The sequence below is a fragment of the Aspergillus japonicus genome (assembly GCF_003184785.1).
Source record: "Aspergillus japonicus CBS 114.51 unplaced genomic scaffold BO86scaffold_37, whole genome shotgun sequence".
NCBI lineage: Eukaryota > Fungi > Ascomycota > Eurotiomycetes > Eurotiales > Aspergillaceae > Aspergillus > Aspergillus japonicus.
In genome coordinates this window covers 126,843-153,850 of record NW_020291674.1, presented here as the reverse complement: position 1 = coordinate 153,850, position 27,008 = coordinate 126,843, and the positions used below count along the sequence as shown (strand labels likewise).

General features: G+C 54.1%; 9 protein-coding genes across 9 annotated transcripts; 4 read left to right on the top strand and 5 right to left on the bottom strand.

Annotated features, from left to right (window-relative positions):
• Nucleotides 1-434: 434 nt before the first annotated feature.
• On the top strand, nucleotides 435-1,016 carry BO86DRAFT_279624 (uncharacterized protein; the record flags this gene model as incomplete). Its single annotated transcript, XM_025667316.1, has 1 exon — nucleotides 435-1,016. A coding segment is annotated over one exon (582 nt), but the record flags the coding sequence as incomplete, so codon positions are not given.
• Nucleotides 1,017-1,168: 152 nt separating this feature from the next.
• On the bottom strand, nucleotides 1,169-1,772 carry BO86DRAFT_411098 (uncharacterized protein; the record flags this gene model as incomplete). Its single annotated transcript, XM_025674554.1, has 2 exons — nucleotides 1,549-1,772; nucleotides 1,169-1,460 (listed from the first exon to the last, which is right to left on the bottom strand). The coding sequence occupies exons 1-2, from the start codon at nucleotides 1,566-1,568 to the stop codon at nucleotides 1,169-1,171; spliced, it is 312 nt and encodes a 103-aa protein (XP_025526045.1). The 5' UTR covers nucleotides 1,569-1,772.
• A 2,593-nt stretch (nucleotides 1,773-4,365) lies between these two features.
• BO86DRAFT_365470 (FAD-binding oxidoreductase) lies at nucleotides 4,366-6,740 on the top strand. Its single transcript, XM_025670057.1, has 5 exons — nucleotides 4,366-4,928; nucleotides 5,011-5,224; nucleotides 5,292-5,692; nucleotides 5,757-6,133; nucleotides 6,220-6,740. The coding sequence occupies exons 1-5, from the start codon at nucleotides 4,641-4,643 to the stop codon at nucleotides 6,473-6,475; spliced, it is 1,536 nt and encodes a 511-aa protein (XP_025526044.1). The 5' UTR covers nucleotides 4,366-4,640; the 3' UTR covers nucleotides 6,476-6,740.
• Nucleotides 6,741-7,535: 795 nt separating this feature from the next.
• On the top strand, nucleotides 7,536-14,259 carry BO86DRAFT_411095 (uncharacterized protein; the record flags this gene model as incomplete). The annotated part of the gene is made up of 12 exons (XM_025674553.1): nucleotides 7,536-9,098; nucleotides 9,156-9,588; nucleotides 9,642-9,694; nucleotides 9,759-10,122; nucleotides 10,176-10,744; nucleotides 10,845-11,265; nucleotides 11,336-11,472; nucleotides 11,529-11,701; nucleotides 11,752-11,865; nucleotides 11,932-13,179; nucleotides 13,243-13,261; nucleotides 13,331-14,259. 12 exons carry the CDS (start codon nucleotides 7,536-7,538, stop codon nucleotides 14,093-14,095), a joined length of 5,859 nt encoding a protein of 1,952 aa, XP_025526043.1. The 3' UTR covers nucleotides 14,096-14,259.
• A 199-nt stretch (nucleotides 14,260-14,458) lies between these two features.
• On the bottom strand, nucleotides 14,459-15,712 carry BO86DRAFT_420270 (alcohol dehydrogenase GroES-like domain-containing protein; the record flags this gene model as incomplete). The annotated part of the gene is made up of 3 exons (XM_025675190.1): nucleotides 14,459-15,037; nucleotides 15,097-15,546; nucleotides 15,674-15,712. The coding sequence occupies 3 exons, from the start codon at nucleotides 15,710-15,712 to the stop codon at nucleotides 14,459-14,461; spliced, it is 1,068 nt and encodes a 355-aa protein (XP_025526042.1).
• A 548-nt stretch (nucleotides 15,713-16,260) lies between these two features.
• Nucleotides 16,261-16,934, bottom strand: BO86DRAFT_316778 (GFA family protein; the record flags this gene model as incomplete). Its single annotated transcript, XM_025668141.1, has 4 exons — nucleotides 16,261-16,413; nucleotides 16,475-16,513; nucleotides 16,588-16,702; nucleotides 16,870-16,934. The coding sequence occupies 4 exons, from the start codon at nucleotides 16,932-16,934 to the stop codon at nucleotides 16,261-16,263; spliced, it is 372 nt and encodes a 123-aa protein (XP_025526041.1).
• An 812-nt stretch (nucleotides 16,935-17,746) lies between these two features.
• BO86DRAFT_390520 (zinc-binding alcohol dehydrogenase family protein) lies at nucleotides 17,747-19,451 on the bottom strand. Its single transcript, XM_025672410.1, has 5 exons — nucleotides 19,013-19,451; nucleotides 18,761-18,895; nucleotides 18,487-18,699; nucleotides 18,061-18,431; nucleotides 17,747-17,992 (listed from the first exon to the last, which is right to left on the bottom strand). The coding sequence occupies exons 1-5, from the start codon at nucleotides 19,161-19,163 to the stop codon at nucleotides 17,807-17,809; spliced, it is 1,056 nt and encodes a 351-aa protein (XP_025526040.1). The 5' UTR covers nucleotides 19,164-19,451; the 3' UTR covers nucleotides 17,747-17,806.
• A 153-nt stretch (nucleotides 19,452-19,604) lies between these two features.
• On the top strand, nucleotides 19,605-22,515 carry BO86DRAFT_365461 (Zn(II)2Cys6 transcription factor). Its single transcript, XM_025670056.1, has 9 exons — nucleotides 19,605-19,710; nucleotides 19,762-19,790; nucleotides 19,861-20,033; nucleotides 20,088-20,924; nucleotides 20,986-21,073; nucleotides 21,159-21,485; nucleotides 21,545-21,633; nucleotides 21,686-21,747; nucleotides 21,844-22,515. Exons 1-9 carry the CDS (start codon nucleotides 19,682-19,684, stop codon nucleotides 22,163-22,165), a joined length of 1,956 nt encoding a protein of 651 aa, XP_025526039.1. The 5' UTR covers nucleotides 19,605-19,681; the 3' UTR covers nucleotides 22,166-22,515.
• Nucleotides 22,286-26,657, bottom strand: BO86DRAFT_365459 (hybrid sensor histidine kinase/response regulator). Its single transcript, XM_025670055.1, has 5 exons — nucleotides 26,106-26,657; nucleotides 25,842-25,980; nucleotides 24,444-25,759; nucleotides 22,768-24,347; nucleotides 22,286-22,710 (listed from the first exon to the last, which is right to left on the bottom strand). The coding sequence occupies exons 1-5, from the start codon at nucleotides 26,531-26,533 to the stop codon at nucleotides 22,481-22,483; spliced, it is 3,693 nt and encodes a 1,230-aa protein (XP_025526038.1). The 5' UTR covers nucleotides 26,534-26,657; the 3' UTR covers nucleotides 22,286-22,480.
• Between the last annotated feature and the right edge of the window lie 351 nt (nucleotides 26,658-27,008).

Here is a 27,008-nt window from a genome sequence, read left to right as displayed (position 1 = left end):
AGAGTCCGAGCCTGCCAGCCTGGCAAGTGAATGAACATAAATTTGATCCAATCATCATTGCTCCTTCAGCCTGAATGTCAGGCGCCAGCACGCCGTTCTGAGGCGCTTTGAATCTACCAACAAGGACTTGAACCAGCACACCACTTCAAAATTATTACAGAGAACTGGCAGCGAACACCAGCACCCAAGATCATACCGATCCGCTTGAATTAACTCTTGATCCCTTTGTCATCGTTCTGCTTGATATTCCTCCAACTCCCGGTGCACGGGGTATCTAGAAAGCCAACTGGCTAACGGAAGGAAACACACCACCGAACTAATGGCGGCGCAGCAAAAGCGCTGTCTGGATGCAAAGGACTTCCGCGAATGGACGTGCCACGACTGTTTCTTAGTCTACAATCTGGTCCCCGCTGATCTTCTCTCTTTTAACAACAGGGCTTGCAGCGCTCGACAAGGAACTGGGCGCCAACGATTTCATAGTAGCATTCGCTCCAATCCGTATCATCGCCGCCGGCGGCTTTCTTGCGGTCTCGTATCTGCGGAATCGTGAAAGCACGGGGGACATCGATTTTCTGATGGAGCCCGAATTCGCCGAGGACAAGGACATTCAGCTTCCCTTGCAGGAAGCCATCCGCGCCGTAGCAGTTCGGCACTCGTTCAACCTTGAGTGGATCAATGAGGATATGGCTGTCTTTGTGACCAGGAACACTCGCCAGGCCTTGTTCGCACAGGCCAAGAAGCAAAACATTACGCTGTTCAAAGGGGAGAATCTCGAGGTTTTGGCTGCTCCTCTGGAGTGGGCTCTGGAGCGCAAACTACGGCGCATCCAGTCCGGGCGCCGCGAACACAAGGGGGATTTCGATATGCTCGACGCACTTGCGCTGTTGAGAGAGCTGAGGGTACGCAACAGGGGTCCGCTAGACGAAGAATCGATCCGTACGATGAACATGAACGGCTTCGATGTCCTCCCGACCCATGAGACCATGCAACGGATAGGGAGAGAATATCGGGCAAAAGAATTTCTGCCAGCTTCTCGGCTAAGCCTCTTTGAGAATGCGGGGATGCTGCGGGGAGGATGTCTTCAAGTAGAGCCCGGCTTTACAGGATTCTATGACCAAAGTAGAGGTGCGGAGTTGGCATCGCAACCATTCTTCTCACCGGTTCATTCTCATATGTCGTCCTCCCGGTCGCGGTAGATGCCTTCACCATTCCTTCGCAGGCCCAGACTAAGCCGCCAATTCACTGCCCGGTGTAACTCTTCGACAATGCAAGCGACCACGGCATAACGAAGCGGGTCGGGATCTTGGGGATCTGGGATGTTGCGTAGCTTCCAGTCGGGGCGCTTGAAGAAGTACTCCGTCTCATATCCCATCAAATCGTATTGACCGGCCAGGAAGAGGGCGTAGAGGCGGTAGATGGACCGTAGCGGGGTGTCGCGCACGCGCCAGATGGGGATTGCTCTAAGGTTGTGGAGATCCCCGAAGATGGACTAAATTATCCCAGTCCCGCGCCTTTCATCCTCGATGAGGGCTCGACAGGAGTATGGACCTGGAATCTTGAAGTACCATGATGGAAACGGAATGAACATGCGTAGGAGTGTTATCAAGGGATGTTTGTGGTTCTGCCTCAGCCGCTGCAAACTAGCGCGTAATTCAAGCGGGGACCTCGCATAACGGAGCCATATCCGAAAGCGCCTCCACAGCGAAATCTTGGGTTTGGGGCGACGAGGTGGTGGCATTGGGTGATTACGGTTCCACAATGATTGGGGGAGGTTGTGGGGCGGAGAAGACAGGCGGATTGAATATGTTGGTGGTGGTGGTGGTGGTGGTGGTTGTATGTTTGCTTTGTTTGCTGTGTTTACCATGTTTACCAACGTTTGCCATGTTTAGACTGTTTATGCTATTTGCATGTGTCGCCTCCATCGCTTCGGCCCGCGAGGGAAGCATCATTTCCTATTTCATCGTCCACACCACGGTACCTAGTACATACTGAAGACGCCTCTGGACGCCTTCAGGCGTATTGCTAAAAGAATGTCCTTGCTTCGCTTGCCAAATGACGTGCTTTTTATGATTGCCGACCTGCTGAATGCCAGAGAAGTGGTCCTGCTCCTGCAAAGTGATCCCGTCTACCAATTCCTCAACGGCTATCTACTCGCCAGATACCTCAGAACACGGGCCAGTGATGCCCATGCCCTCAATAATGCGGCCGCGCATGACGCAGACGAGGTCGTGCAACGGCTTCTGGACTCCGGCGTCGATGTGAGTTGGAAAACCACGTACTGGTCCTGCAGCAGCCCGGATCCCGATGCGCCATTTTGTCGGCGGATCACACTGGAGGCGCGGCAGACGTTTAAGCTGCATCCCCTCCTCTTTGCGGCGGGCAACGGCCGGACTGGCATTGTGGCGAAGCTCTTAGATCACGGCGCAGACATCAACGCCAAAGATCCCGGAGGTAATAGCCCTCTCATGCTCGCCGCCTACTACGGTCACCTCGAGACCGTTCGCACGCTGGTCGAGCGAGGGGCCAATCTGCTGGCCGTCAATTCCGAGGGGGCCCGCGCGATGGGCCGCTCCGCACACCGACGCCTCGACGAGATCAGCGACTTCTTGGACGCCGCTCTTCAGCGCAAGTACCCGACAATGCATCGGGTCCGTCAGAAGGAACTGCACCAACTGCTGTGGTACGCAGCTCGGGACAATGACTTTGATCGTGTGCGGGATCTCCTGGCACGGGGGGCTGAGATCGACTATCAGCTGCCTCTACATGACACCACCGCCCTGACAGTTGCGATCGCCTGCGCGTCTCCGGAAATGGCGGAGCTCCTGCTGGAACACGGCGCGAGTCCGAATGTTTCGCTGTCTCCCAGGCCGGGACCCCCTCGACCTACCGATCCGACCCTCACCCTGGGCCCATTGGGCTGTGCCCTTGAGCGCGAGCAAAGTTACCGGTTCATTGAGCTACTCATGAAGCACGGACTGACGTTGGCGATGGATGTTGCCCACCTGGAGAGAGCGTTGACTCTGGGGAAGCTCAATGAGTTTCGCTTGCTCGTCGACACGGGTGCGGACATTGTTACCGATCCGCGGATTGTCAGGCGCCTATATCACCTCGCAGTCCGTTTGCAGCACGGGGATATTATCAATATGCTGTATTGTATGAGTGCCGATTTACTGGAAATTGACCTCTCGCTTCATCCACGTCCTGCCTTGACAACAATCGACAGGCGTTACCCGGAATCCTCTACATGATCGGTCTGGTTCAGGTCGGCTTTCTGGACAACGTTCTCATGCGTGGGCGGCTTTCACTCTAGCGAACCAGTGCAGTACCGGAGCCAAGGCATAGACCCTCCACGACCCAGCTACCGGCTTGATCACACCTTAGGAATGTGCGGCCACTCCGGCATGCGCACAATACTGCTTAGAAAGCCTGTTTCTCATAGCACTTACCCCCAGGAATGTGTCGCAGGAAGGAGACTCCCATTGTATGCTATTGATCCGACGAAAGTGAAAGTGGCCAAAGGAGGTCCGTGATCACGTGATTGCCATGGGCCTCGAGATCATGGAGTACCCGTGGACAGGACCACCGTATGAGCGCTTGATCATCCTCAACATTCTACGAGCTTGGTCAGACAGGACCTTTAGTTCCAATCGGCACTTTCTTGTGATTAGGGACTCCGTGGCCGGACTTCAGGAGACAACAAGATACACGCATCCGCCAGCCTGGCGCAGGTCATGCGATCGATGCTGGACATAGCAACGATCAACGCTGACACGATCGAGAGGAACTCGCAACTCCAACCTCGTCATGTATGAGCGAAATAGATGCTAGAATAGTGTTGTCCGAACAGCCAGCCAGTGCCATGAACCATTGCTTCTTCATGCATGCCAAGACTACCCAGTTCGCGAAGTCAATGACGTGTTGGATATTCTGACTCAATCTGCCACTACTGAGATCACGGAAAACATGATGATCATGAGGAGGAATATCAAGGTGAGAATCTTTGGTATTACATCAGGGTCCACATTCATGAAAGACAATTCCTTTGGGCACACTGCCGTACTCCTGTACCGTGATTGGCATAGGTTTTCTGCAGCGATAAACCCCTCTCATCCTCCCGCCTATTTTTGCCTGCCAATCGACCCAATAAGCGTACTGCGGACAGCAATAATAACGCCACGAGGGCTTATCAACCAACCACTCAGGAGCACCATCTCACCTGCATGCAGACATCGATATCGCAACCCTGCACTAAATGTCAATAGTCGGTTTTTGCTTCTTTCCTCGTGCAGATCAGGTGACTTCATCACCGGGTGTTTTAGCGGGGGCATTCCTCGCCAGGTTTTGCTGTCTTACACACTCGCTGAATGGTTTGTGCTGCCTTGTATAACCCTGGCCTGAGCCAGATTTTGCCCAGCAGTTCGGCATCTTGTGGACAAGGGATCAAGACACGGTTAAATTAAAATCATCTTCACCCTCAAGGATTCAAAGGCTTCGTGCATCACAGAAGCACGGTTAAATTAGCGAGGGCATTGCTCGCCAGGTTTTGGTTCCTGTGAAACAAGTGATCAAAACGCATTTAAACCAGCCCGTCCGCATGCGCATCAATCCAGACGCTTCGTGCATAACTGGAATACAAAACCATGGCTCGACTAGTTCGTCAGGCAGCGTGCTGCCTAGCGGCTCTACAATCTTTGGCATGGGCCTTGTCTTTCGTTGAGACAAACCAACCCCGGTTATCATGTCGCACAAGCCTCAACACAGTGCAAGTGCAGGCTGAACTTGGTCCGCTGCTGCTGTGTTCCACGTCCAGCGTGTTTGGGCCCGACAGCCCCCTGTGGCCGAACGCGACGTCGCGCTACCAGGCGTACGATTCCCCGCAGATCAAGGTCGTCGTGCAGGTAGGATGCGAGGAGGATGTTGCCACCGTCGTACGTCTTGACACCTTTCCTCACGCTGTCAGTTTGCTTAGCAAGCGTGCAAGACCAGACGCACAGCTAACCCGGATATCAGGCTCGATATGCCAACGCTATCAGCCTGCCTTTCTACACGGTCAACCGAGGTCACGGCATGACAAGTACCCAGGGCCAGTTCCACGGAGTGGAGATTGACATGCAACTGCTGACCGGGATCGAAATCAATGCCAATGGCGAATCCGCTCGTTTCCAAGGCGGCACGTTCACCCAGGAGGTGATGGACGTGTTGTGGGAACAGGGCTATGTAGCACGTCAGTCCTCCCCCCCCCCCCCCTATCCTTCTTTCCATCAGACCAATCAACGCCTGACAATCTCCAGCCACCGGAAGCTGCGGCTGCGTCGGAATGGTCGGACTCGGTCTGGGTGGAGGCCACGGCCGTATGCAGGGACGCTACGGGCTGGTCAGCGACAACTACCTCAGCCTGAACGTGGTCCTGGCGAACGGGACAGCGATCACTGTTTCGGAAACCTCGCACCCCGACCTCTTCTGGGGGATGAAAGGGGCCGGGCACAATTTCGGCGTGGTCACCAGCTTCGAACTCCGCATCTTCCCCCGTCAGGAGGAGACCTGGTACTACCGTACCTATGTCTTTTCGCAGACGCAGCTCGAGCCGCTGTTCGAAGAAATCAATCGTCTGCAGGGGAACGGCACGCAGCCGGTCGACATGGCGTGGCAATTTGGATTATATCAACTGAACCGCACGTTCAGCGAGACGGAGGTAAACCGACCCCATATCCCTCACTACTGTAGTTGGAAAGGTCTTTCTTAACCCCCGTGGACAGGCAATCATCTCTTGGTCCTTCGCGTACTCGGGCCCCGAAGCCGCGGCGCAGCCGTACCTGGCCCCCTTCGACGCGCTGCACCCGCTCAGCGTCGAAGACGGCAACGTCCCCGTCAACGAGATCTCGAACGTGCAGCGAACCGGGTCGAACGATCCGATCTGCGCGCACGGCTACGAGAGGATCATCGCGACCGCGGGGCTGCAGGTGTACAACGTGACGACGCAGCGGGCGATCTACGAGGTCTTCAACGAGATTCTCCGCTCCCACCCCGCGTTCAATACCTCCGTCGTGCTCATGGAGGGCTACTCCCTCCAGGGCGTGTTGGCCGTCGACCCGGCCTCGTCGGCGTATCCCCTCCGCGACGATTATCTGCTCATGTATGTTCCTCCCTTCCCTTCTATGGCTGAAGAGTGTGTGGGCTGTGCTTTGTGGGGCATGATGGCTGATATGGATCGCTCCGCAGGTGGGCCTCTGTCAGCTACCTACCCGACGAGTCGTTGGATGATACCGCGCTCGAGTGGGCGGGTTTGATCCGCGACCTGTGGAACGAAGGTCAGCCGACCCGGCGGCCAACGACGTATGTCAACTACGCCTTGGGGATAGAGTCGCTGGAGTCGATGTATGGGTATGAAAGCTGGCGGTTGGAGAGGCTGCGCGCGTTGAAGCGGGAGTATGATCCGGAGAATCGGTTCGCGTACTTCAATCCTATTCCTGTTTAGAGGGTCTACATCGTATCTGGTGTGGCTGTACAATCGTGTTGACATGGAAGTATGCATATATCTCCAGGTCCCGGGCTTCACGGCATGACACCTTGGCTTGGGAGTTTTGGCAAGACTGATTGGGGGTTTTTCTGTTATGTCTGGCTTCGCGCCGACTCGCAGATTGGAGAAGGTCCGGCCTTATCTGGGCTGGGCGATATAATATGTTGTCATAGAAAACTATTTTCTATCCATCCTACTCGTTAGCTGACGAGTAGATCGGGCCAGGGCCGATTGTGCTGCTGTCAACTGGCATTGCGGTAATATGTATTCCTGCGCTTCCTTGGTCTGCGCTGACTCAGATTCCACAGGCAGGCAAGCAACGAGAAGCAAAATCGACCAAAAAAAAAAAGATATGATGATGATCAATGGAGAAGCAAAGAAATTAAAAACATGAGATGAAGAGCAGGAGAAGAGATAGATGCAAGCAGACAACAACTGCAGCACCCAACTCCCAAACCAAGGAAATCGTGGGCCGACAGACCGGAGATACCGTTCCCGGCATCGGCTCCGCGCACCACAAATTCCATCCGACGGGACTGTCAAAGCCCTAAAGAAGCAGCACTACGTCAACACCTCTCCTCCGTTGTCTTATTGGCCGCTTACCAAGGCACTGTGAACGCGTGGTGATAAGAGAAAAACAAAAGATGAGGGGTGGCTGGGCTCAGAACGCGACGATTCTTCTCCAGGTGGAGCCCTCGCCAGCATCGGATGGGCCAGACTCGGCAAAAGCTCATGTCGATCCTCGATCGGATCTCCCCCCACAGGCCCGTCGCGAACGAGATCAGCAGCCGAGCTGAGCTGACCTGCGGCAGACCCGCTCCCATGGATCTTCAGCTGAACAGGAAAACGAGGAAACCAAACCTGTTGTGTGCTGCCTGTGGGGGGTGACTTGGTTGGGTGCGGCGGGGTATAAAATGTGCCGACTGTTCGGGGCGTGGTATGGCCTTGTGCCTACCTTTGCATGCATATTTTAACAACAGGCAATTTTACATATAACAACAAAACCAAAACGGACAAGATGGCGCGAGACGAGGAACTCCTCTCTCTGTCCAGCTTCGGCGAGGACCTCATCGCGAGCGGGACCTTCTCCTCTCTGGACTCCCTCGACATCTTCTCTGCCGGCACACTCACCAACCCAAAGCGCAAGCACCTAGCAGTCACCCCCGATGTAACCCCTGCCCCAACTCCGAAGTTTCCCCCGCTGGCGGGCTGGGCTACCATGTCTCGATCACTATCAGCGGCATCCCCGGAGGTCCCGATTGCCCCCGCTAACGAGCTGATCATCGGCGGTGCAGTCGTGAACAACGTCGCGCTTGTGGTGGGGGAGTCGATCTCAAGCGATCCCGCGCCCGAGCACAAGGACCAGGATCTGTATAGTGATGTCAAGGTCCTGCCGGTGCCGGTGTCTGGGGTCCACCGAGGCGGCGGATCGCTCCTGGTCGCCTCGATCGGCAAAACAGCCGCGCCGCCCATGCTGCTGCTGCCAGCGGAGAATGATGCGGAAATTGCCTTCCCGGAGGCAGCGAAGCCGGTCGCGCTCCCGGATGTCAAGAAAGAGATCACGGCGGCGAAGGGGAAGGTTGGGGCCGCCGCGGTTGATTCATATGTTCTCAGTGGCGACATCAAGAACTTCTTCGGCATTAAGGGGCTGAAGGCCAAGCTGTATTCCTTCAGAAGTGAGGAGAGTCAAAAGAAAGAGGACAAGAAGAAGACACAACAGGGTGAGAAAGACGGCGACGAGAAGGAGGGAGAGGAGCCCAAACCGGACAAGAAGCCTGCGGTCGGATTGGAGGATCCCAAATCAAACCCCAAGAAAGACAAATCGGAAGATTCCGAGACCAAAGGCAAGAAGGACGGACAGGCAAAAGAAAAGGACGACAAGAAAGATGAGCCGATCCAAGAAAAGGTCAAGCTGAAGGATATGGATTCTCCGCTGGGCATCCTCTTCCCCGAAATCGAGCAGTCGACTATCCAGAAACTCCCGCTCAAGAACCTGGAGTTTACCTACAGCAACAAGGAGAAGGACAGTCTTTTCCCGGTTGGACTGCGACTCGAGGGTGATTTGGAGTTTAAGGATGGATTGCAGTTTGTCTCGGATGGGCTCAAGAATGTCTTTGGTGCCGACAAGGGGACAACCCTGCCGTCCAAGTTACGGGTCAGCGCGTTGATTGCCAAGGAGCGAGACTGGAGCAAGAAGCCGAAGATTGAGGGCTTGGTCCTGCAGGCGTATGCGGACATGACGTTGCCGAAGTGGGATTTCCTCGAGTTCAAGACGGTAGGCATTGAGTTGTCGGCGAGGAAGGAGGAGAAGAAAAAGGATGACGAGAAGGAGGGTGAGAAGGGTGAGAAGGGCGATAAGAGCGAGCAGAGCAAGCAGAGCAAGCAGAGCAAGCAGAAAAAGGCCGACAAGGATAAGGATCAAAAGGGCAAGGTGAAGGATGCCCAGCCTGAAGAAGGTCTCGAGTCTGCATCCCTGGAAGCGGTAGCCAAGGTGAATGTGCTCGAAGATGAATCCAGCCCTGAAGATCCTGTCGAAGTTCCCAAGTCAAAGGAAACTGAGCCCAAGGCGCCGGACGGAAAGGTACGCAAGCCGTGTCTTTACCTGCAACTCACCCGAGCTTGCTAATGTTGGACACAGGACAAATCATCCAAGGACAAAGGTAATGACAACAAGAAAGACAAAGAATGGAAACTGGGATTCGGACTATTCGGCAAACTGAACATCACCAAACTGCCCAAGTCGAAGGGAACCCTGGAAGCGAGATACTGGATCCGAGGAGGGGACTGGAAGGACACAGGGGAGGAGAAGAAAGACAAGAAGGATAAGAAGAAGGATGGTAAGAAGGACGATAAGAAGGATGATACGAGAGACGACAAGCAAGATGGTAATGATACAGACAAGAAGACTGACCAGGCAGGGAATGAAAAAGAGGAGAAGAAAGATGATAAAGCTGTCGGAGGTAAGACAAAAGCAGACAAAGCAGACACTCATCCAAGAGCCAAGAAGGACGAGAAGGCCGCGAAGAGCAAGAACGAAAAAGACGAGCAGGGTGGTGGAAGCAAACATGAATGTGAGCTCACCTCGCTCAGGTTGGGTCGAGGATAAAACTTACGTGGTCTGCAGTGCTCATCAATGTCGGCAAGTGGGATAACTTCTGCGGTGTCGCAAACCTGAGTGTAAGGATCTCCGCCGATTCTCAGAACACCACTCGCCCATGCTAACGTCATCACCCATAAACAGATGAAGAAAGCGGAATTGCGCGCCTTCTTCGAACCAGGAGAGTTCAAAAAGACTTGCACGCTGACTGTAGCTGGCTCTCTTGAGTTCCCCCAGGGTAGCCTCGATAAGGAGGAGAAGAAAGACAAAAAGAAGGATCACGATAGAGAGGAGCCGAATGGCAGCACAGAAACGGCAGAGAAGGACACCGAGGAGAAGGCCAACGTCACCTTGAAAACAGAACCCAAGCCGCCAGCCGCAGCTAAAGGCCAGGCCAAAGGAAAGGAGTCAAAGGCCGAAGAGAAGGGGAAGGATGGCGACAAGAAGGATGACGAAGAAAAGGAGCCAAAGAATGCTAACTTGGAGATCAAAGGCCAATTGTCCAGAAGTAAGTCCATCTATGATCCTTGCTACAGCAGAGCTCTACTCATCCCCACACAGAAGATTATCATTTCGACGCCAAGGTGGGAAACTTGAAGCTGGAGTCTATCTTGAAGATCTACGCCCATATCCATGGAGTTGAACCAAAGACTGAGGGCATCAAGGACCACAATTTAACCTTCGAAGAGCTGCACCTCAATATTGGTAGGAAGCTGAAAAAGAAGGCGGGTGAGAAGAAAGCAGACAAGAAGAAGGGAGATGAGAAGAAGGAGGACGAGAAAAAGGGGGATGAGGAGAAGGACGATGAGAAGGAGAACAAGGGGCTCAAAGACAGCGAGAAACCCCTGACTGAAGAGAAGAGGTCTGCAGAGGAAACTGTTGCGGACAAATCCAGCCTAAAACCTGAGGCCAAGGAAAGGAAAGAAGAGGAAGCTGCAGTGACTGACGCGAAAGAAGCAACCAAGGGTGACCAAAAAAGTGTGACTAAGAAGGAAAATGAGGAAGAAGAGACGGAATGGTCCTTTGAACTATCCGGCAAAGTGAGCTTTAACGACGTAAAAAGTGTGCACGGCCTGATCAAGTACGACAGCACTGGCTTGACCATCGAAGGCGGGGTGGAGGATTACAAAGTGAAGGACGCTGATATTACCATCAAGGAGGCCCGGATTGATATCTTCATCGGGGCAAAGCCCAAAACCGAGAAAAAAGCTAAAGGAACACGGCAAAAAGGGCCTCTCGAATGAGTCTGACGCCGCTGGTGGCGAGTCAGCCGTTGCGAAATCATCCAAACAAGACAACTCGGGGACAAAGGACCTTGTCAAGAAGGATACCGGCAAAGACAAGGAGGTCCTTCTCAACCGGGCCAGCACGTTCTCCATCAGAGGCAAGGTCACCTTCAGTGGAGTGACTGTGACGGCGGCCTTCCTCACCGAGCGTAAAGAGACAAACAAAAAGTCGAAGCAGGCTTCCGAACGCGAGTGGATGATTTATGGTCTGGCTGATACGGACCTCTGCCTGGCAGAGCTTTGTGACACGCTTCAAGGTACCCCCCTTGAAAACCTCAAATTGCGGAACGTCGCCGTGATCGCGGCATCTGGCGAGATCAAGTCGGTGAAAGAGCTGAACACCCTGAAGTATCCGGTCCGGAAAGGTAGGTCGGCGATCGCTATTCACGTTGTAATCCCTTCCCTGATGACACAGAAGCCCTAACTTGCGCATAGGAATCTCATTATGCGCGACTATACCACCCCTCGATGAGCTCAACACCCTTGCCAAGGAGAAGGTGGATGGATTAGTTCTATGTGCCACCATTCAGCAGAAATTGGAGCTCAAGATCTGCTTGCCTTCGTCAATGGATGTGAGTTGCTCTCCTCCGCTGGTTATCATAACACCCTAACGCATGTCGGTCGTCAGATCCATTTTTCCCCAACCGTAACACTGGGCGATATTGCAGTCGGCATTGAGATCAGCAAGAACCCTAGCCTGTCGCTCGAGGGCGTTTTGACTATCCTGATGGAGTCGGGTCAGGATCCATTAGTCCTCGAGGGAATGGTCCGAGCAGGGGTACTGGAGGCCTCCGCTTCTGTGTAAGCTAACTGGACTGAGGGTATATGAACAATACTGACAATCTCTGCAGTGCGACTAAACAGCCCTGGGTGAACCCGTTCAACGTCAGCAAGGAGGTCACAATCGCAGACTTCCGGGTCGAGATACTAATCGAATATGCCAAGTTCCTGGAAGTCGGTCCCTCGTGAGTTTTCAATGCGTTCTTTCTCAACAAAATTTCTTGCCCGGGCATGCTGATACCCGAAACCAGGAAAATTGGCCTCGGAGGGCAGCTCGAAGTTGGAGATTTTGAGGCCGGGGCAGCAATGGTGGTGAGCCACTTCCCCGACGACCAGCTCATCTCTGTCAACATCTCCGAAGTCGACCTCATCAAAATCGTGCAAGTCGCCGGCAAGGTGGCCGAGATACCGCAATTGGAAATGATGACGGGAGCAGAGGAAACATTCGTGTTCACAGACGCCAAGTTGTACGTCTCGACGGGGGCGACCATCGCCGACAAGAAGTACCCGCGAGGCATCTCCGGCGGCGGCAAGCTGACGGCATTTGGCAAGACGGCCGAGTTCGAGCTGAGCATCGGTGCTGCGGGACTGGACTTCAAGGGCGCGATTGACAATTTCAGCTTAGGCCCGCTCGTGGTCTCGTCGGCCAGTGGCGAGCCCCGGGCGAGCATGGTGGTACTCATGACCAAAGAACAGCAGATTGTTAAAATAGATGGCATGGTGACCTGCTTTGGAGTCGGGCTGGTTACCCTCGTGGACATCCAGCTGGGAACGGAGACTCCTTCGTTCAACGCCTACATTGCTGTGCAGTTTACCAAAGCGTTCACGATCAGCCTGCAGGCCACGACCACGGACTTTAGCAGTGTGCGTGACCTAGCCAATCGGGGCCTCGACTTCCAGGCTGAGATCCGTGGCGATCTGTTTGACATGATCTGCGAGAGCATCAAAAACATGATCAAAACGATCGAGAAACTGGGCACTGATGGCATTGAGTCCGTGCAGAACCTCATCGGGGCCAAGGTTGCTGAGAAGCAGGCCGAGATGGATCAGCTGGCGAAGGAGCTGGAGGATGCACGGGTGAGACTTGAGGCAAACCGTACCCAGCGTCAAGTGGAGATCAACAAGGAGGAGACGAAGCGGAAACAGGCACAAGATGAGATCGCGCGATTGAGACAGAATTTGGCCACTGCTAAGAAGAACAAATCCAAGGTCGAAGCAGAGCTGAAGCAAAAGGTGCAGCGGGCGGAACTCGACAAAGAGGCTCTCATTCAGCGGAAGAGAAAGGAGTACAGCGACAAACTGGAAGCGGCCAAGGCAGAAGAGGCTCGAAATCGCAAAGAGCTGGAGAGGCTGAAGAGGGAACAAGCGAACCGATATGGAACGGACTTCCTGAAACGGGCAGAGCTGGCTAAGGGCGCCTGGTATGAGAAGATGGCCGTCGAGAAGGCCTCCTGGGCGGACGTCCAAAAAGCCTATTGGGCGAAATGCAATGCGAAGTGGTATGAAGACCTTTGACACTGACTTTCACTGACTTTGAGGATATCAGACGCTAACTCTAGTAGGTATAATTTTGTCCCCTTGGTAAGATTGCATACAAGAAAGGAGGGCTTGGGACGGTCATACGGAGACAGCTAATCATGTTTACAATAGGCCGCGGCACTGGAGGCAGAGAAGGGACGCCACGAGATTGTCAAGGCAGCTACCGCCGTCTACCATGAAACAGCCAAGGGATTTGATGCCACAATCAACTCTGATGCCTTTCAGGGGCTCGTCACCGGAATAGAGAAAGCGGCTGAGGCAGCTGAGAACGCTGCGAAAGGTATCGATAACATTATCAAAGGCGGCGGATTCGACGGTTTCGTGAGGGCCTTTGTAGAGACCGAAGACAGAAAACTCCAGGCAGCGATCAACAATCTCCATGCGATGCAAAGTGAGAACAGCAAGTATCAGAAGGCGATTCGGGATGCACAAGCCATCCTCGACAAGAATGGACCCAACCTGGAAGCCGAGATTCGAGCTGCGGATGAGGCAATCACCCGCATCCAAGAAGACGCAGAGCTCGCGAAGCTCGAACGAGAGTATGATTATCGGCTCAAGGTCCATGAAGAGGTCCACAATGCCATCAAGCAGATGGACGCGGGGCTGGAAGCCCTCAAAAAGGACTGGCAAAATGGCATGCAAAAGCTCCAGGACTTTGTGAATGAGATTCAAAAAAGAATATCCTCCGTCTTCCACATCGAGAAGATTGTGGTTGGTGTCCACACTCATGCTCTGGTGAACAATAAGCCGCTCCTGTTCAAATTCCACGGTACGGTGGCTAATAGGAGGTTTGAGGTTGAGGCGGAGTGGTCGCCAAAGATAGCCATCGGTGACCTTCATAAGAAGGTAACCAACGAGATCTTGAAGATTTGCTAATCGGGTGCGTACTTCGCGAATGGCTCTCTCTGTACACGAAGGGTTGGACTATGCGGCAATTCATGGTCTTTGATTAGTCCCTTTGGAAAATATTAGGCGCGCTAGCTAGAGCTATCCTGGAATAAGCTATACAAATTGTCTTTTGCAGTGGAGCAGTGAGGTCTTAAGAGACGGATCTGGAGTTTTGGTGCGCAGATTTAATGCAGTCGACGAGATGAAACAAATAAATACTTCATGGTGACTGGTTATAAGAAAGATGAGCACATTCCCATTCCCGAACATATTTTTACCCATCCACTCCTCCACGTCTCAAAGTCTTCTTCTGTTGAAGCAGATATAACAATTATCAAGAAGGCTCATGATCTAGGGAACAACGACCAATCTTCCTTTCAAATGAGGGTCCATATATTGGTCTGGAAGATCCATGGCCTCCTCAAGCTTCACTGTTTTCACGTAAGATCGCAGCCCCTTCTCCGCGATGAACTTCATCATATCCGACAAGAGGCGCTGGTTTGCGACCAAACTTCCACGAATAACCAGCTCCTTGAATACCAGGTCGCAGGCTGAGAACTTGAAACCTTCAACGGGCAGCCCCAGCGGTACACAAACCCCGTGAGGCCGGAGAATCTTCAGGCTCCATTCCGTCGCGTCGACGCTGTCGGTGCAAACGAGCACGGCCCCCAATCCACCCCCTCCGGCAAACCCAACTACCTCCTTCGTGGCGTGAGGACTATTATAGTCCACGACTTTACCGGGATGCAGGTGATCCGGCAGTTCACTGGCCAGCTGCCGCCCTTCTAGTCGGTTGTCAATCGCAATGGTCGGATGCCCTAATCCCGCCGCAAATTGCAGGGCAAGGTAGCCTAGACCTCCGACACCGATGACCCCAATAGGGAGTTTGGGGTCTACTCCTGCATCCTTAAGGCTCGTCCAGACGGTGGCCTGACATACATAGTTAGACGGAAAATGCGAAACCTTGGACCATGTTCTCGTCAACTCACCCCAGCACACATCAACGGAGCAGCCTGTTCAAACGACACCCCTTCCGGCAAAAGCACTGAAGTGGCTGGGTCGGCCACGATGTACTCCGCGAATGCCCCATCAGCATTGACACCAGCATTCTCATTGTTCTCGCAGAAACGAGTATCGGGCTCGTCGGGCCGAAGGGGGTCGCGCGCGAGATCACAGCCTACGCACGCATGGCAAGCCCCCCGAAAGTTCAGCATGCCAATACGCTGGCCAGGTTCCCAACGGCCTGTCACATTCTTTCCGACCGCCACAATGGTACCCGCGGGCTCGTGAGACGGAGTCAAGGGCAAGGGGGACTTGTAGACCCCATTGTAGATCTGGTGGTCTGTGTGGCAGAAGCCAGCGGCTTCGACTTTGACCAGGAGCTGATCGTCGCTGATGGTTGGGATTGGGATATCTTCCAACTTGTATGGGGCTCCATACTAATGAGGCATGAGATATATTATGTCAGTGTGTTTTCAGTTTGGGTGTTTCGTTTGCGGACTGTCTGTCTGTTCGGGGAGATGAAGAGAATCTGAGCTGGCGAGGTGAGCAGACGGTGGTTGTTACCTGCACAAGCCTGAGGGCTTTCATACTGTGAGAACCCATCCTTGATGTTGCTATTCAAAACCACGGTGATTGTGTAGGATGAAGACTATTGATTGGGCTGAGCTGTAGTAATGGACGGTTAGGATACAAAGGAATGCTCACGACGAGGCGACTGACTCCTGCTATTTATGCTTAGGTCAACCTACGAGAGTTCTTCTGCGCATCAAAGGCTGATCAGAGGGGGTTCTTACCCGGGGTGTAGTAAACTCTGATTTATCGATGCTTCAGGAAGACCGTAAAACCAGAAACGTAAACTTTTGTATTGACACAATTAATCATCCTGTGAGGTTCAGCCTACAGCGGTTCAGAGATTCATGTTCGAGGCCCTAATTTCTTTCCCCATGAGATAACAATAATCCACCAATATCACTCCACATATCTTGGATTTCTTTCAATCTACTAATCACAGACAGCACTAACAGATGTTTGCTTGCTTGTGCGGATTCATTTCTAGTCTGCATTCTATGAAGAAGACTCGACATACATCTGATTAATTCTCTATGATCTGTAGTTCAACCATTCCCCAACACATCCTCATCTTCAAAACTCTAGTCTTGCTTGGCCCCTTCTATCGCAGGCTCCCATGTCTGGCGCCTGGACGTAAATACCTCCTGACTCGGACGAGATATTTCATCGAAAAGCGAGGCTTTGAGAAGTGTCTTGCCCGGGAAATCGGGGCTCTTCGTCGAGATCGGGCTACACTCGAAAGTGTTAGTGCAGGGAATAAAAAAAAGAACCAATGATGTATGGTAAGCTGGTAACCGCGAAAACTTGCCTTCCGCATTCGCTACAGAATTGGCGCTAGGAAGTTCCGAAACAGTTATCTCAGTATATCGCCGTTCGCTCGAAACTGCGACACCCCAAGAAACACTTACCAGGACTATATTCCCACTCTGGGTGTGATAATCACCGTAGCTCTTGAGCGACAGCCTTGAGTCTTTGATCGTGACATCAGAGTCACCCAAGACGTAATTTATGGATGAGCCTAGGCTTCATCGTCAACAATCACGAATTGTTAGGCGTCCCGAATCCGTGGTTCTTACCGCCGCCGGATCGCCCGCAGTTGCGACTAAATCACATGCAGATGGGTTAGAGTTGTGTTTCCCTTGGTATGACCGGTTTAGAAGGCTCATCATTACCAGTGGCATCTCAATGACTGAGACGGTTGTTGCTGCAGGGACACTTGGATTCGCCCGCACATGCAGTGTCCATCGTAGGGCATGGTTAGAACCTGGGTATGCTGCAACGAGATGGCGCGGAAGATATAGGAGTCAAAGTAGGCGAATAGTAGAAGACTTGCTATTGCCTGTTGCAGGGTCGGTATTTATCTTATGGTAGACGTTGGCCACAGCCATGGGTGGATCCTGTGTTGATGCATTGAGTAATGAAGGGGCTCACACCTTACGATTGTCCTTTCGTCGATGCAGTACTGTGCAAGTCACTTAATATCCGCCCGTCGAGGGGTACAGTATACCTACTCTATTGGTTCCTGGCTTATTCGTCGGGATGGGTTGGGGCCCTCCAAGCCTGCAACATGCATGCCCCACAGCGGCTGCGCTTCCACTTACTCTCTCTACCAGACTAAGCAGGGCCAGAGCTTTAAGGGGGGGTTATAGAGGGCCTTAGCGGGCGGTCATTGCTATATTATCTCGATTTTCAAGTGGCAGCAATCAAAATCTGTGACTGGTTCAATTGAATTAGCATAAGGTGAAGAATATAGCTGGAATGTCGATAGGTGCTGCCGTGTCACGTGACTTTGTTTCGACGCCCGCCCTCTCGCTGTTCAGACACCTGGAACATACTTTCCTCTGGATCAGGTTAGAAATAACATACTTGATATATCGCGATGAGTAGCCAAGATTGACGTTCGTGCTTCCCATGGCCAGCAGGGGCAGGCTGCTCATGGCAAAAGAAGAGCATGTTTTCCGGTCCGCATCATCCTGCTAGACCTAGCCACGCCACTTGTCAGTTTTCACGCCTTGCACTACACTACAGTGCCCTCACAACTTTTCAAGATCAATGACTATCTAATTGATTTATCTATCAAATAACAATTGGGGACGAAGAAGCAACCTCGGCTCTCAAAGAATGGATTTAGTCCAAGGCATAAACAATTTTATAGCCGGAAATCTCTCCATTGCGGTACTCCTGGAATCCTTCAGGCACCGAATCCAACCCCTGGCGCAACTTGGGATGGCTAGGCTTGAGCACACCTTTCTCCAGCCAGGAAGAAAGCTTGTGGAACAATTCAGCCGAGAGCTCATGATCGCTCTTGGAAGCCTGCATGCAATTTACGTGAGTAACCACTTGAGCCTTGACGGAGTGCGGTGCAGGATCAAGCCCCTTACCGGCCATTTGAATTCGCCATATGTGTGATCCTTGAGGAAGGAAGTCCACACCAACACATCCGTAATACGAGTCCCGGATGTCACCTTCTCGGTATTCGCTTTGCCGGGTCGCACTGTGCACAGGGATCCAGTTTCGCCCTGGAATGTACGCGAGGCCGTCGGCGACGATTCTGGATTGCCGATCGTATCAAAGGCGTAGCTGAGCGTGGGAGCTACCTCCTTGATCTTGTCGACGACCTGATCATCTTTATAGTTAAAGACGTGTCGGGCGCCGTACGAGCGCACCAGTTCCGCGTGTTTGGGGCTACAGGTGGTGATGACCTCCAATCCGTACATGGTGGCCAGCTGAATGGCGTAGAGACCAACGCTCGCTATGAAGGTTCGATTAGTAAGACGATGGGAGACTAGAGAAGAATAGACACATACAGCTGCCACCCCAGACCAGCACGCTGATACCCTTCTGCTGGTTGCGATCGATGCTCAGGCAGTCCTTGGAGAAGAGCGCTAACCAGGCGGTTGCGGCAGCCAGAGGCACGGTGCTCGCCTGCTCGCGCGAGATATTGCGCCCTGGCACTGGATACGAGATTCTCTCGTCGGCCAGGGTGTACTCACTGTAGGCGCCGAGACCCGGAGTCTCGCCTTTCATCTCCGTCAGCTCGAAGTTTCTTCCCCAGATAAGCTAAATCTTGATCGAACATACCTCCCCAAATCAAACCAGCGATGATAGTGCCCTTCGCGTACCGTCGCACGGAGCTGCCGACTTCGACTATTTCGCCGACAAAGTCACAACCCAAGACAGCGCCCTCGCCAAAAGCGTGGTTGTCCAACGATTGCACTGCTTTCCTGTTAGACACTTTTGCTTCATCACGATGCACGAGCTGTAGTGGGGCTTTGGTGAAGGAAGGGGAAAGAATATGGACAATAAGAAATTGACTCAAGAGGAATAACAAACCGTCTGTCGGGTTCTGTGCAGCATGGCTGATCTTAACCAGAACCTGCGCCTTGTCTGGCTGCGGAATGGGAATTCGTTCCTTGGAGAGGCGAAGAGGTTGGGGGCTATCCTCGTGGACTACGAGTGCCGACATGGTTGGGCTGGCAGTCATTTCGGCGATAGATTTTTCTGGGACGATTTGGTTGGGCTGATTCTTCGATCTATTGATTCTCCAACTTGTGAGATAAATTAGACAACGCTGAAGCGACGATGGATGTATGAATAGGTTGTTCATGATGTGATGTAACCATTGTAATGACGACATATATGTTATTGCGTGACAGGCAAAAACCCGATACATTCATATTGTTAGCAGACCTGTAAGAAGCCTGACTGAAACAAGACATGTCCCACACGATGACCAGCGAGTAATCAGTGGGTATGACCTGCGAAATACTATCGCATGGATAGATGGATGAAGGGATTGTGGGCGGGCGCTTGCGCTTCCACTTGCCGCTGTGATCCCGGACCACGTGACCTCCACTCTCCTGCCGCTTTCTCTTCCACTTTCCTTCTTCCCTCTCCATTACTTCATTGCACCTTCCCTTGCATCCTTCTTCTTTCCTCTCTGGTCGCAACGGGTAAGAGTAGTTCAGGAAACAAAAAGGAAGAGATCTCAGGAAGACTACTATGCAACGGCGAAGAACGCGTTCTGGCTGGTAAGTTATCATTTCTACTCTATGTAGCGCGCTGACCATGAAACCATACAGCCTCCCGTGTCGCACCCGTCGGCGAAAATGTAAGTTTGCCTAACCCCCCCCACTTTTAGAACTCTTTTCTTACCTTGTGTTTTCTTGCTGGCAAAATAGGCGATGGGGCACATCCACGTTGCCAAAATTGCACCTTCCACGGGCGTCGATGCCAGTGGGGCCTGAAAGCCTCGTTCCATCACTCACGAAATCTGACACTATCACGCACCGACGCAGCGGACCTTGCAAATCATGAGCAAGGATCCTCAACCCCGCTAAGACGTCATTTGAAGGTTTGGAACAGCCTGGTCAGCCATCTTGAACCCCGAACTTACGTAGAATCGCAGGTTATCGACGAGACGGAGACGACGATCCGAGATTATAGCTTCCTACAGGGTCCTTCCTCTCCACCCTGGAGCCCGGAGTCTTCGCATGACCGAAACCCCCCGTTGCAGTGCAGCACGGCCAACTCTCTCGAAGCGCTGCAGGGACGCATCGCTCGCCCGAAGCCGGATAACAGCGCGCTTGTCGTGGCTGGCCAAACCTGCACCAGTCCCCCTTCTCAGCCCCACACATTGAGTGGTATCGTGCACATCGCGGAGGATGAGACCCCCGCTAACAGTCTGGTGGCACGGTCCACCTTTCAGGATCTTGATCAGACCAACGGCTCATCGGAGACGCCGCCATCCCTCGGCCCCAGCTACAAGTCTTCAAGCACGGCCAACGCGCGCCACTCGGTCGCAGGCATTGAGCCCAACTCTGATACGCACACTGCGCCTTTCTCGCTCGGGAAGGCTTGTTCTGGAGACATCTCTGTCCTGCCTGAACCACCGTCTCCGGTTTCTGAGTCGGAAAAACTTAGACTAATTAGCTTCTACTTACGCGGAACAGGAACTTGGTGCGAGACCACCGACTCTGATAGACATTTCACAGTGTTCAGTATCCAGGAGATGATGAAGTCATCAGCGTTCGTCGCAGCAGCAATGTCTCTCGCCTCTCGCCACTTAGATCACCTTCAACGTAGACAGCGCTCTGTCACGCTGGAGCTATACCAGCACACCATCCGTCTGCTGCTCCGGCAAGACCCCGCCCACGCCGACTCCTCTATTCTGGCGACATGTACACTACTATGTGTCTACGAGATGATGGCGTCGGGTGTGGATGAGTGGCGACGCCATTTAAAGGTTCTTTTTGCTAGCCAGCTTCTTACAGACTCGGGAAACAAATCGCTAACCACAACTGTAGGGGTGCGCCGGCCTTCTTCAGTTGAAGAAGTGGAATGGGTGTAGCCCTGGCATTGTGAAGCCTTGCTTCTGGGCCTTTGCGCGAATAGGTAAGCTACACCGATGTGAAGCTCCGGGTCTAGTTAGTTGAAGTTAGGCTGACGTAAGACTCCTGGCATCCACCTTCTGTCACAGACGTCTGGGCTGCTTTTGTCACCCGCAAGATGACCCTGATCCCCGCCCACTTCTGGATGAACGATATTTCCCTTGAGTCGCTGGCCGCCAAGGGCAAGGTGGACGACTACTGTAACATGGCAAATCTGATTTTTGCGAAGATCATCAATCTCTTGGCGAGTTCTTTTGGTCGTAACAATGTTGACTTGGGGGAGTCGATGGCGGCTCTGTGGGATGAAATGCAGGACTGGTACCGGCTTCGGCCGCCGGATGTCCACCCGTTGTTGCGACAGAATCCATCCCCGGGCAGCGTGCTTCCTACGATCCTACACGCTCGAACATCGGCTAGTGAGTGATTCATTTCCGTGGGCGCAGGCAACGTCCAGTATTGATGTCGCGCTTTTTAGTTTGCGGCAATACGTATTACCATGCAGGTTCGATCCTGCTTTTACAGACGGGGGCTGTGCAACTTACCCCTGATGCGCCGCGGAACACAGTACGTCCATGTAGCCTTTACGAATTACTCCTGATCACTTACATAAAGCCAGCAAGTCGATGCCATTTGGCATGCACGCGAACTAATGGGCATCTCCACGTGTAATCCATCTCAGTAAGTTCATACTTCCCTCTACATACCGCAAGAGAACGACAGATCACCTGCACCTGCTTCCCGAAAGTACCGTCATGTTGACCAGAAGGCGTACAGTGCAAACTGGGTCAACCATCTGCAACCCCTATACATCGCAGGAACTGTCTTCGCGGGGTACTGCACGGCCTTTCCACCGTCGAAGCACAGCCAGTCGCAGGATGTGCCGAGTTACCAATCCGCAGCTCAGCAGCCAGGAAGTCGAGATTTTCTGAGTCTTCCAGGGATCGGGGACCGTCTCGCTCAAGAATCGACCATGGCGGAGGAATACGCCTCCGAGAAGATCTTCTTGCTGAAACACCTCTCGCGGATTGAAGCTGAAACTGGGTGGAAGACTTCCGATCGTGCCGCCGAGCTGAGGGGGCTTTGGGGTCTCGGGTAGACCACGTAGATGATCCACGGTCTGCCTTCCTGACCGACCCTACAATAGACACGTCCTGATGAGTACAAACGATACAGAAGGTTTCCGAATGATGGCATGAAGCCAGATTATGATGATTTTCCTTCATATAGCTAAACAACAAAATCAGACTCATGCAACAGGGGGTATCGAGCGCCGAATCCGTATACGTGACACATCAATCAGAACCCTTGAACAAGAAGAAATCTAATGGCATCGGCCACGTGTTCAGGCCAGAATCTGAACCTAATATGACAAAAAAGGAGAAGAACCACCATCTTAGAGGTGTGTTCCTTCTCATAATTCATTCTGCTCCCATTTCTCCAGGTATTCGGACAGCTTCTCGAACGAGAAGGGCTTGGTCACGAACATATCCATCCCGGAGTTCAACGCCTCGGCTTCATCCTTCGCACTGCTGAGGCCGGTCAGGGCGATGATCTTGGCCGGGACGCCGCTGTCCCGCTCCCTTTCGAGGGCGCGGATGGCGCGTGTGGCTTCGAAGCCGTTCATCACTGGCATGGAGATATCTAAGCAGGGACGGTCAGCATTATGTGGTTATGAGGGCGAGAAGGAGGGGGGAGTACCCATGAAGATCAGGTCGTAGCCCTGCTTCTCCTGCTCCACCGCTTCGACGGCGCGCTTGCCGTTGTCGGCCGAGGCGAGCGCAACCAGGTTCCGTTTCTTCAAGAATGTCAGGATGAGGTTGCGGTTGATGGGGTTGTCCTCTACAACTAGGACTCGTGGGCCTCGCGCGGCGCGTTCAATTGCCGCATTCTGCCGTGTGGATGCGCCCTGGCATTGTGGGCACAGCGAGTGTGAGGATTGTGAAGTGATTGCGGCTGGATGTTGGTCGGCGGGTCCGACATTCAGTCCGTTCAACTGAGGCGCAAGGGAGGATGTCTCCGACTGTTGATTCAGGCAGCGCTCAATGGCAGCCGCCAGCTTCCACGGCCCGCACGGCAGACGGACAAAGTTCACCGTCGGCGCCGACGACAGCCAGCCCGGCAAGGGGTTCGATGGGGATGCCGACGGGTCCCATACGACAATTATCGGGGGAAGAATGGTGTCTGTTTCGATTGGGACGGTGGTAGTCCCGTCCACAAGCATGAAGTCCACAGACGAGTCGGAGTCGTGCGGCACGAGCTCAATCCCAAACCAGCCGATCAGGTAGCGGCTGATGATCGTCCATCGGGGGGACGACAAGATGTCCACCGCGTCTCCTTCGAGAAGGATACTGGCTCGTCGCCCGGCATGCTTGCCAATCGGTCCGGAGCTTCTGCTTTCCTGGATCGTCAAATTCTGGAGATCGCGATCAAGGGAAAGGTCCTCAAGACCTGGTCGAGTCAGAGGCATGGTTACTTTGACGATTGTGCCTTCGCCTGCGCGACTGTCAAATGTGATGTCGCCATCGAGGGATTTTAGCAGACTGCGCACAATCGACAGCCCCAAGCCGGTGCCTACGGCCAACGGATCCTCCTGCGCGAATGGGGTGTAAAGTCGATTACGCAAGAACTCTTCGGAAATGCCCTTGCCCGTGTCGGAAACCGTCAGCACAAGCGTTTCTCCGGCTTTTGCAGCAGCGCTAGCAGCGCCCGCCTTCCGTGGCGCCGCCTCGATCACGTCCATCTCCAGAGAGACCTTGCCGGCTTCGGTGTATTTCAGCGCATTGCCCACGAGATTCATGATGATGCGCCGCAGCGCGCCCGGGTGGGTCTGGTACATCCAATTGTGCTGCGCGATATCCAGCACGACTTCCACGGCCAGCTTCTCTGGGGTAGGATGCGACATATCCACCAGCGATTTCTGCGCCATGTTCTCCGGGCAGTCCGATGGGGCGATGGATCGTTGTCCATACGCGTGGCCCAGATACACCCCCTCGACGACTTCCTCGGCCAGGGCACTCAGGTCCGTTGCCACTGAAGTGTCCAGCAACGAGGAGGCGCCGGAGTTGTTTCGCTTCGCGCTTCGGCGCTTGGCGTGGGCCCGGCCGCGCTCCGACGAGACGGTCTTGCTGTAATCCAGCACCTGGTTCATGGTGTCGAGCAGGGTGCGGCCGCACTTAGAGATAGTGTCCAGCAAGGAGCGCTGAAACTCGTCCATTCGGGTGCCCTGCAGGAATTCGCCGGCGGCCATGATTCCGTGCAACGGGCTGCGTAATTCATGCCTGTCATTGCATACATCGATTGAGTCAATCTTCTAGTGTCTTTGGATGTTTGGTTGAATGCGAAAATAGTGTGGGGGGAAAAGAGGCCTTCCTTACGAGATACTACCAATGAAATGACTCTTCTGGCGGTCTGCGGCCACCGACTGCATGCGGGTGTATTCGGCCATGATGGATGACCCGAACCCCAGCATGGAGCTCAGCTCGACGGCCGGGTTGAACACGCGCGTCTCCAGCGTGTTCCAGCAGAAGCAGCCGGCGAACCACTGCGAGTCCGCCGCGTTCCACAGCGGCACGAACAGCACCTGCGTCGCGCCGGGGAAATAGCGGTTGAGGGTCAAGTTTTCGGAGGCTTTCTGCACCCGCGATTCGTCGATGCTCTGCTGGGAGTCGGTGCGCGCGGGCGAGGGTCGGTCGTCATCAGAGCTGGAGAGCAGTCCGTCCCGGTGGAAGGACCACAGTCTGCCGTGGCGATAACGGTCCAGCAATTGGTGCAGGAACTCGACGTTCAACTCCGAGGCTGGATACTGCGTCTTGGTCTTGGAGCCTGGCTGTGGGGCGAAGGGCTGGTGCGCGGTCGACGCCGCCAACACCTGGGGCAGAGTAGGTTCGCGCGGGGCTTTTTCGCCGATGTTGTTGCTGCTGCGCCATTTGGCTTCATGGACAAGATGGGGGTCGGCGCGCAGGAAGAGCACACCACCGTCGGTGCCCAGTTCTAGACTCTGCCGGATTAGGTTGGCCGCACGCTGGAACATCCACGAGTCCCCAGACGACGAGGCCTCCGGCGTTCGATTTGTGCTGGTCTCGGATCGCGACGCCGCAGACCCGCGCCTGTCGCGTGACGCGGATCGAGCCCCGGAAGACCGGATGCTCTGGCTCCACGTCCCACGGGAGCTGCGTGACCGATGCGAGCGAGTCTCGCTGTTCTTCACGGATGGAGAGTCCGCGGATCGCAGCGCGGAAAGGGTGGACAGCGGTGGCGGTGGCGGTGACCACGACACTGAGGCGGTCCCCACGGCGGCGGGCGTGCTGGGGGCCGTGGATGCCCGCTCCCCAATCTCCGAACTGCCTTCGACAAAGTAATTCAGGGCGCGGGAGAGTCGGGCCGCGCGTCGTCCATCGGTGGCCTGTCGACTGACAGCGAGATACTCGCTGACCAAGGCGCCCACGGTCACCAAGGCGTTCTTCTCGACCGTGCTCAACCCCGCGGGGTGGGGCTTTTTGTCCAGCACGAAGATCGAGCCGATGTTGATCTTCTTCTCCGCGGTCAGCGGCGTGCCGGCGTAGAACCGGAAGCCGGGGTCCCCGCGGACGAACGGGAGATTCTTGTACCGCTCGTCGGTGCTGAGGTCGTTGACCTCGATGAATGAGGAGAGGCCTTTCTCCCGGTTGGAGGGTGGGAGATCCAGGGTATCCTGTCGACGTGGGGGAGGTGTTGGATTTATTGCAGCACGAGAGGTGTCATATGGTAAATGAGGAAGAAGGAAGAATACATACCCTGCACATGATCCAGTCATCAAGAGAGAGCCTGGAGTTGCCATTCCACACCCCATTGCCCAGGTCTTGCAAGTCCACATCACCCTGGTTTGTCTGTGCGGCTTGGGCGATGATGAACTGCGAGTCCTGATCGGAGACGCTAAACAATAATCAACCCCAAAAAAATAAAAGAAAACGAAACAAGGAGGCGCGTAGAATCATGATGCCGGCGGCGGTAATCGTATATGACCTGGCGAAGCAGAAAGGTACGCATTGCAGACATACCTAATGAGCACGCGCTCGACATCCAGGCGCAACGCGGCCAGTTGGGCGAAGGAGGTCAAAGTCTCGTTGTGGTGGCTCAGATGTGGCTCGAGCACCAAGGGGACCGTGTATTCAGTGTCCACGGCGTGCAGGTGGGGAGACCCTGCGGGGGAGGGGGAGGCAACAGAAGAATACCGCTGGGAGCTCACACCCCCATTGGGGGTACTCGGGGTACGTTGACCAGGAGGGAGTGGCGATGTCGGCTCAGCCTCTTCCTCAATTGGCGAGATGAGGCTCTGTGGGTGGAAGATACTGTACACTTCGCGGGCTCGACGGCCAGCGTCATGGTCCCGCGCAGGATCTGGGGTGGTCGTCGTCCCCTCTCCATCAGGATGGCCAGTGCACCCACCGGCGGGGGGTTTCTTGAAGGGAAGAGGAGGAGAGGTCATCGGAACATACAGGAGGATAGTACCCACCTACGTTTCGGTAGATGGAGGGAGGAGACAAGGGTGGTGAACACGCCAACGACGAAATGATATGTGTAATATGGCAGGGGTGAGATGAATGGACGAGTTGAGGCTATTTTTGGGGCGAAGGGGGAAACCCGGTTACCGCGCTGACATCATCTTGCCGACTTCGACTTTTGCCGGAAAACTTAATTCCGACCGCCCTGGCACGTGACCTCGCCAGGAGGACGGCTCACGGCTCGCTTAGCTAGACTAGATCTGGTTAGTGCCACTCTCCCGCACTCCCACTGGCCGGGAAACCTTCCGACCGGATCCGGATCCGGATCCGAATCCGAAACCAGGAACCATCTGGCTGGGTCCAGGCCCAATCGGCCGATAAATTCACTCCCTTTCAGTTCACTGGCATCCGACTACACGGCGTTGCTGATATCCTCGTGGGACTGTAAATACATCCATC